The sequence below is a fragment of the Neofelis nebulosa genome, chromosome 2 (genome assembly GCF_028018385.1).
Source record: "Neofelis nebulosa isolate mNeoNeb1 chromosome 2, mNeoNeb1.pri, whole genome shotgun sequence".
NCBI classification, from domain to species: domain Eukaryota; kingdom Metazoa; phylum Chordata; class Mammalia; order Carnivora; family Felidae; genus Neofelis; species Neofelis nebulosa.
Window position 1 is genome coordinate 135,956,469 of NC_080783.1, and position 9,189 is coordinate 135,965,657.

At 36.3% G+C, this 9,189-nt stretch overlaps 1 protein-coding gene across 3 annotated transcripts in view; it reads right to left on the minus strand.

The window, feature by feature from the left end:
* The window catches only part of SLC30A7 (solute carrier family 30 member 7), an 86,638-nt gene that overhangs the window by 76,816 nt on the left and 633 nt on the right, over nucleotides 1-9,189 (minus strand). For all 3 annotated transcript variants that reach the window (XM_058716389.1, XM_058716391.1, XM_058716392.1), the window contains exon 2: nucleotides 8,960-9,061. In XM_058716389.1, the coding sequence (XP_058572372.1) occupies nucleotides 8,960-9,061 (102 nt within the window). The remainder of the gene's footprint in view (nucleotides 1-8,959; nucleotides 9,062-9,189) is intronic.

A 9,189-nucleotide genomic window follows, 5' to 3' on the forward strand; every position in this document is an offset into this window, starting at 1 on the left:
ACCCAACCTGGGGCTCAAACTCACAACCCGGAGATCAAGAGTCACATACTCCCCCAACTGAGCCAGCCAGGCACCCCTATACGAAGAACTCTTAAAACTCTTCCAAAAGATAAGGCACTTGGGTAGCTCAGTCAGTTAAGCAACCAACTCTTGATTTCAGCTCAGGTCATGATCTCGTGGTCTGTGAGATCTAGTGCCGCACTGTCAGCACGGAGCCTGCTTGGGATTCTTGCTCTCCCTTTCAAAAACAATAAACAAATGTTTTTAAAAAACTCTTCAAGGGGCACCTGGGTGGCTCGGTCGGTTAAACATCCGACTTCGGCTCAGGTCATGATCTCACGGTTTGTGAGTTCGAGCCCCACGTCGGGCTCTGTGCTGACAGCTCAGAGCCTGGAGCCTGTTTCAGATTCTGTGTCTCCCTCTCTCTCTGCCCCTCCCCTGTTCATGTTCTGTCTCTCTCTGTCTCAAAAATAAATAAACGTTAAAAAAAAAAAATTAAAAAACAAAACAAAACTCTTCAAGAAGATAAGTAATCCAATTTCTTAAATGAAACAAAGAATCTGAATAAACATTTCTCCAAAGAAGACACACAAATGGCCAAAAAGCACATGAAAAGATACTCAACATCATTAACAACCTTTCAGGGAAATGCAGGTCAAACAATGAGAAACAGCTTCATAACCACACTATGACAGCTAAATCAAAAAGATCAATAACAAGTGTTGGTGAGGATGTAGAAAAATCAGAATTCTCCCACACTGCTGAATTTAAGTTGGCAATAAAAATAGATGAATACTAATTCACGTAGAATATGGATAACCTTTGAAAACATTATGCTGGGTGCAACAAACCAGTCACAAAGGATTATACACTATATGATTCCATTTACATGAAAAGGCCAGAGTAGGCAAATACAAAGAGACAGAAAGTAGATTAGCAGTTGCCTAGAATTAGGGCAAATCAGGGGATAAGGGAATTAGAGGGCAATGGCTAGAGGTGCAAGGCTTCCTTTCAGGGTAATAAATATCTTCTAAAACTGATTGTTCTGATGGTTTTACAACTCTGTGAACATACTAAGAGCCATTCATTCGTATACCTTAAATGGGTAAATTGTATGGTTTATAAATTATATTTTAATAAAGCTATTTTTAAAAAATGATAACTATCTAAAGCAGGAATCAGCAAGCTATGGCCCAGACTACCATCTATTTTTGTGAAGTTTTATTGGAAAACAGTTACACTCATCTGTTTATATACTGTGTATGGTTGCTTCTGTGCTTTTACAGTAGAATGGAGAAGTTGTGACAGAGACCTTATGGCCCTTAAAGCTTAAAATATTTGCCATCTGCTGCTCAGATAAAGTTTGCTAACCTCTGGTACAAAGCAAAAACAGGTACTGTATTATGGGGTTTAAAACACATAAAAAGTGAAATGTATGACAATAATGGCACATAGGACAGAAGGAAATGGAAGTGTAATACTGTAAGATAAACATATTATTAATTGTGGTTAAGTTAAAAATTCATATTACTCATGCTAGAGCAACCACTAAAAAAAGAGGCATAGAATTCTGCACCAACACAAAACACATGTCCTGCTACCACTGGAAAAGGAGCAAGAAACTTACTCTCACCCAAGACCATCCACATGTACAGAGCAGAGTTTTGCTTTCACAGAAGGGGCAAAAATGTTGGGGGGAGAAAAACACCTACTCCCAGGGCCCAGGCTCACGGCGCCTGCCTAAGGGCCTGGGTTAAGTTAATGAACGCCCCTTTGCTCTCACCACGAACTTAGCACTGAGTAACAAGAAACAGCAGTCTGCAGCTTGGTGGGATCGGTGGGGGAGGGTAGCCATGCCCCATTTGAAGAGTTATCTCTGTACTGTGTTACAAAACCACCAATAAAGACATTGCTTCTGATTTTGTTTTCTCTTCTATGATAAAGAACTAATATGGTAAGTTACTTTTAAAATTTAGTTTCAGAAAATTCTCTCTCTATTCTGATAAAATGTAGTTGTGTTGTAGTAAAACCTGACAATGAGAATTTTAACCCATCGTGCCTTAACTTTATGGAATTTTATAACTAAATTTAAAAGTCAATTTCAGTAACTACATTAATTTACTTTCAGTGGGCTTACTTTTTTCCTCTCTATACACGATTCCTCATGTTTTTATTTCTATAACTTAAGGATTCTATTATATATGTTACTTTTATCTTAAATGGCCATAAATTAGTTGTAGAAGAAGGCAGGGTATTCATTCTAAATAAATATAAATGAAAATGATACACTGATGTACACATATATTTAGTAAAACCTGCTGTGAGTTGAATTGTGTCCTCTTCTAAATTCTTAAGTTGAAGTCCTACATCTCCAGTACCTCTGCTGTGAGCTAATTTGAAAACAGGGTCACTGCAAACATAATTTATTAAGATTAGTTAGTTTAGCAAGGTGGGCCCTAATCTAATATGACTATTGTCCTTATAACAAGAGGAAATCTGGAGACAGACATGCACACAGAGAGACTACTGAGTAAAAGATAAGGCACATATCAGATGAGGCTTCTACAAGCCAAGGAATGCCAAAGATTGCCAGCAAGGCAACTGAAGCTAGGAGAAAGCATGGAACAGATTCTTCTATGCAGATCTCAGAAGGAACTAACACTGCCAATACCTTGATCTTAGACTTTTAGTTTCCAGAACTATAAGACAATAACTTTCTACTGTGGTACTTTGTAACAGCAGCCCTAGCAAATTAATACACACTAGCACTATCTTCTTTACAACAAATTTATTTTAAACATATTTAGTGGACACCAAACACTGCCTACATGGGAGGGAAATGGTAAACCTCTTCAGTACACCACAGCAATTAAGTTCCCTTTTCAAGAGGTTTAGATATAGCTTGGCAATTTTAATACTCATCAAAATGAGATTTTCAATTTATTTAAATTTTAAGTAAATTTAATTTTCATTAAAGATTTTTTTTTCAGAGTGCATGCATGCACATGCTCGCACAAGTGGGGAAGGGGCAGAAGGAGTGGGAGAGAGAAGCTTAAACAAGACTCTATGCTCGGCGCAGGGTCCCACGCAGGGTTTGTTCTCATAACCATGAGATCATGACCTGAGCCAAAATCAAGAGTCAGACGCCTGACTGAGCCACTCCGGCGCCCCCAAATGTTATTTCACTTTTAGTATAGTATAAAATATGATTCTACCTGAAAAACCACTCCCTCTTCTAAAGTGGAATCATGTTCTCTTAAAGCATTGCAATGTTTTTTTTAAACCTGGTATCACGATTTGAAAATTACTCAGCTGCAACTATATAGACAAACTCAAATGAAAAAGAGTCTACTTCTAGTTCTCTGTTCTATCATACATCAAAACACTACCCATGAGGAATGTCAATTTTATTGTTCATCTTCAATATTAGCAAATGTTTCTTATTATGAATTGTCATTTAAACCGCATGGCGTAAATTTCCTTGTAAATAAAGACAGCATAAGAATATTTCAGGTTATATGATTTACATACCAAATGTAACCTAATAAAGAACAATTAGTTGTTAAAAGCAGCATACCTGTTTTAGGCTCCCATCTTTAAATACTGTCAGTTTCTCTAAAATTAATTTTTAAACTTTTTTTAAGTGACTACTTTCTAAAGATATTTTAATAAGGAAAACTTCTTAGAACATAAAAGAGAAACCTGATCACTGAAACAAAATATAATGTGAATAAAACATTTAGCAAAAGAAATTCTCAAAAAAAGATTTTATTTAAGGTCACTGGGGCAAAAACAAACAAAAGGGAGAAAGAGAGTCCATAAATTGAGATTTCAGAGACATATCAACCAAATATGCTTGGATAGGAGTTTGGATCCAAGTATGATTTTGTTTGGATTAGATCTTACTTGGATTCTGACTTATAAAACTAACTGTAGAAAGAATTTCTGAGACAATAAAGATCATCTGAACCCTAACTGGACATTTGATATTAATAAATTCCTAATTTTTAAAGATGAGAATGGCACTGGGTAGTATTACGGGGTGGGGGGGCCTTTTTTTTTTTAGAGACTCATACTGAAGTAGTTAGGAAGGAAATTATATTTGGTATCTGTGTTAAAATAATCCAGTGGTGAGACAGATAACACAGAGGAAATGAAATAGACTACATGTTGATAAATGATGGGAACATGAGGTCCATTAAACTCTCTTTTCCTTATGCTTAAAATTTTCCATAATAAAAAATTTTAGGGGCGCCTGGGTGGCGCAGTCGGTTAAGCGGCCGACTTCAGCCAAGTCACGATCTCGCGGTCCGAGAGTTCGAGCCCCGCGTCAGGCTCTGGGCTGATGGCTCGGAGCCTGGAGCCTGTTTCCGATTCTGTGTCTCCCTCTCTCTCTGCCCCTCCCCCGTTCATGCTCTGTCTCTCTCTGTCCCAAAAATAAATTAAAAATGTTGAAAAAAAAAATTTTTTAAAAGATCTGGTAACTAAGCTAACAGTATATCTATAGTATGTTGTTAAAGATTAATTCAAAACTGAAGACAGGGAATAATCACGATAACTTTCCATGAGATGGAAAGTAGAAAAACTTAACTACCAATTTATTAGGAAGAAATTAGAATCCTGACATTTGCATAAGTTGTTAAACTAATGACAGTTATGGTAAAAAACCCACAACTCTATTACATTCCATTATATAATCCCTTACTTAAAAATATTCTTAGCAAAGGGGCGCCTGGGTAGCCTAGTCAGTTAAGCATCCGACTCTGGCTTGGCCATGATCTCCCAGCTTGTGAGTTTGAGCCCCATACAAGGCTCTGTGCTGACAGCTCAGAGCCTGGAGCCTGCTTTGGATTCTGTCTCCTCTCTCTGCCCCTCCCCTGCTCATGTTCTGTCTCTATTTCAAAAATAAATAATAAACATCAAAAAAAAATTTTTTTTTAATTTCAGCAAAGTGGAATACTTGCCTGCATTTTTAAGGTGAATAACAAAACTACAGGAAAGCAGAAGTCATCACCATAAAGTGGTAAACATTGTCTTTTAAGAACGGAAAAGTTGATAAAAGACAAAGATAAATATCTTTTAATTCTATAGAAAAATGCGGTTTTTCTTTACCGAGTTACTTTACAAATATATGACATATTATACAGAAGTAGGAACAAATCAATGTCCAGTATGGCCTCACACATTTCCTGAACAAATATTTACTTTGGTAATACAAAGACATTTACCTTTAGAGTTATATGAGTTCCCTCTATGTCTAAGGGGAAAATTGTTGCAACAGCTTTGGTAAAAAATATTACTGAAGTTTTCTAACAAACAGTTAAGTACAGTTAAAAGAGCATAAGAACAAAGGAAACTATAGTGGAATACTAGGAAAAAAATCACAGTGTAGTGGAAAAAAAAAAGCCCTGGACGACAGGTGCTTCTAGGCTTTACTGCTACTCTGGAGGAAAAAAAAACAAAACAAAACCTGGGTCTCAGTTTTCTATCTATAGAAGTCAGACTAGTTTATCTCTTTCTAGTCTCACTTCCTGAGCCTACAGTATGCATATATTTCCTTTCTTTTTTTGGTAAAGAATCCTTAACTTTCAGCAGAATACCTGTTTGGAACAAAGATGACATTTGCAAGTAGGCACGACCAGTAAGATAAAGGCTTAGCACTGAACTATAAGTGTTCTATGTGTGTCCAGATAAATCTCCTTAAAAGACAGTATATACACTTTTTACCTCTTTTTCTCTCTGTTTTGGACAATCTGCTGCTAGGGATAGTTGGAATGACAGCCATCGTGAAAATAAAAGTTTTGTGATATGTAAGAAATCATTATTTGGGGATTTTTCTGTAACTTGAAAAAGCACTTAATCCTAGATGGTACAAAACCACATACTTATACTATATTAACTCAAGATGAAGTAGTTACTCAACAATAATCCCAAAAGAAAATAAAATGATAGAAAGAAAAGAATCTTAAAAGGAAAGATCACATATGGTATCCCCATCATTTTCTTAACTTCAAAGAGTAAGAGGAAAGAGGAGTTGTAAGGTTTTCCTCCTCTTTAATAGGGCAGTTAGTACACTTAGTGTCGGTAGATTAATTCCATACATTCATTATCCCTTCATTCCTTCATTCAGCAAATATACATTAGCCATACTATGTGCCATGTACTAAGGTGCCTGAATAAGATAGAAAAGATCTCTACATTAAGGGAGCTTACATTATAGCAGAAAAGTAAAAGGCAGTGGATATTTAAAGGTGGAAAAATACACAAAGAACTTAGCTATTCTTCCACCGATGACACATTCTCACCATCAAAAATATGAACCAAGTCCTTCCTTTAAATAATGAAGGCTCTAAACAAGAAGCAGAACTATTTATTTTTTGCAACTGGATCAACAACTGTTTCTATTAACCTTTATTTGTGAAGACAGCATGTTTTATTCACCTTTTAATTCTATAATGGAAAAAATTCTTGACATTTCATGTTCATAACATCTTGAAACTTAATTTTTATAGAATGAAAATGAATACAGAAATGACTATGACAAACAAAATAAATTTTGGTGAGACATTTATTCAAGGAACTTAAAATCTAATTGAAACTTCAGGAACAAAGATAATCCAATTATATAAGGAAATTGTTGACCAGTCAACAAAAGGGACTGAAACTGCGGTATCTAAATAAGACGCAGAAATCCAGATTATGAAAAGGCCCAAGCAATTTTTAAACCTGTCAAGGCTTCAATAGCAATGTATTTGTACTTCCAACCCACTGATAAAAATTAATATCGGTAAGTGGTATGGACATGGATGTTAGTATAATGATGAATACCTACTAAATGATTTAGGTAAGACAGACACTAGCTCAGAGCTAGATTTCAAATGTGGAAGATATAATAACACAAAGAGAGTAAATTGTAGGAAAAGAGATCCTAAGGTTAGAAAAACAAGCCACCAAAGGGCAGAAGAAAAAGTCATGTACCACTGATGTTTTCCTTCGGTACTGGTGACTAATGGCAAACGGCTTGGAAAACAATGGTTTTAGTACAGTGATTGAACAATGCAGGCTTGTTCACTTATATGCAGTTATTTTTCAATTTGGTACAGTACCAGAAATGTATTTTCTCTTCCTTATGATTTTCTTAATAACATTTTCTTTTCTCTACCTTACTTTATTGTAAGAATACAGTAACATAATACACATAATATATAAAGTACATGTTAATCAACTTTATGTTATCGCTAAGGATTATGGTGGACAGCAGGCTATTTGAAGTTAAGTTTTTGGGGAGTCAAAAGTTATACACAGATTTTTGACTGTACAGGGTTCATTTCCCTAATCCCCATGTTGTTCAAGGGTCAACTGTAATTTCTTCAATAGATCTCTACAGATCAAAAAATTTACTTTATACCTAACTTTCCACGAAAGAAGTGATGTGGGCACTTCAAATATAATTCCCCTGAACAAGACATTTCACATAGTAATTTATGCCATAAAAGGCCACAGTGAAAGATAATGTATTGTAATGTAAAGTGTACACATATAAACCAAGTTATAGCCTGAATACAATCAGTACACATGTCACAATATGGCATAATTTAAGAAGAGCAAAATATATTATAAACACTGTATATTTATAATAAAGCATGATTATTATACTATAACATAGTGTTTTTAACATGCATAATACATTGAAGAATATTAATATTACAAGATACATATATCTGCTTCTCAGAGGGTTCAAAATGGTTATTACATACACTAAGATTTTACTATGTCTCAATATTCCTTTTAAAGTAGTGACTAAATCAATAACCTTCATAATGTGCTGAGTATTTTTTATAAAATTGAGTTGACATCTGAACTGAAAAGAAGTCCACTTTTTAATATAAAAATGTAAATGTCACAAAAAATGGTGATCTTATTTAACGTCATTGCTCAATCTCGATAGAGATAAAGATCAAGGACAGCAATTCTCTCTAAAAATGGACTACAGAGGAAAGAGACTAACTCTAAGTAACAGAAAATAAAGCATAAATAGCATAGGTTCTTAATCTAGGGTTCAAAATCTATTTCAAGGAACTCCATATCACTCCTGAAGTTTTACATAAAATTTTGAGGGTTGGCTTTTATCAGATTCTCAAATGAGTATGAGATTTAAAGAGGAATCTGCACACTTAGAAATGTAACGATCTTATTGTTAGCTGCACAATTTTACAAGACCTTAAGTTATTCAACAGTAAATACTTGGAAATAATAATATTTCAATTCCAGAGTTCCTGGATTTACCTCTTCCCAAAGCAGGTTCAAAAACAAAAAAGCCCAAAGATGGCACAAAAACCCATCAATTCAGGGGCTGTAAGTTTTTAGAAAACTGTACCGGATTTTCTACTGCAATCAAGACCAGAGGGAAATCATGAGACAGTTGCAGCATAAAATTAAAGAGAAGAGAAGTGAATGACACATATTTCTTTGGATAGCTTCTTTATAAAGCTCTTAATAATAAATTAGGTTGAACATCTAAGATATTGCCTCTCAGATCTTAAGGGTGAAATCCAGATGCCACTCCCCCAGAAAGAAGCAAGGAACACTCCCACCCAAAAGACGCAGGAAACAGGTTTCTTCTAATTCCAAGAAAGTGGGCAAAGCTAAGGTTTGTAGTTAGGGATGACTCTTTCCATCGGCCAAAATGAAGAAGAGACTGGTCACTCTTACTTGACGGGGCGGGGGGCGGGAGGGGGATGGGGGCGGGGACCCAAATCTTAATAACTGCTGCACGTGATGGGCCCCGGATCTTAAACGTAGCCTTGCCAGATTGCTGTGGATATGAGAAAGCAACTCAGCAGCAGAGCTGAACAGCAAAGACCTGAACCTCCTGGTGAGGAGCTACGTGGCATTAAGCAAACAGTGCTTCGTTTCCCCCACCCCCTGCTTCCGCCCAAACCCTTTTCCCTTTGGTTACCAGTTGCTCCAGATGCCGTAGAGTAGTTCAACAAAAGCGAAAGAAAGGTTCAGGCACAGGAAGAAAAACAGGTTCCGGGACGTCTTGTCCGACAGGATAGACCTGGGAGTGATAAAAGTGGAGAAGAGGCGGGAGAGTCAAAGGGGTGCCAGGACCCGGAGGCTGGGTCCCGGTTTAAAGACCCTCCCAGCCCAAACGCTCCTTTCCTCACAGCGAAGGAAGGTGTCCCT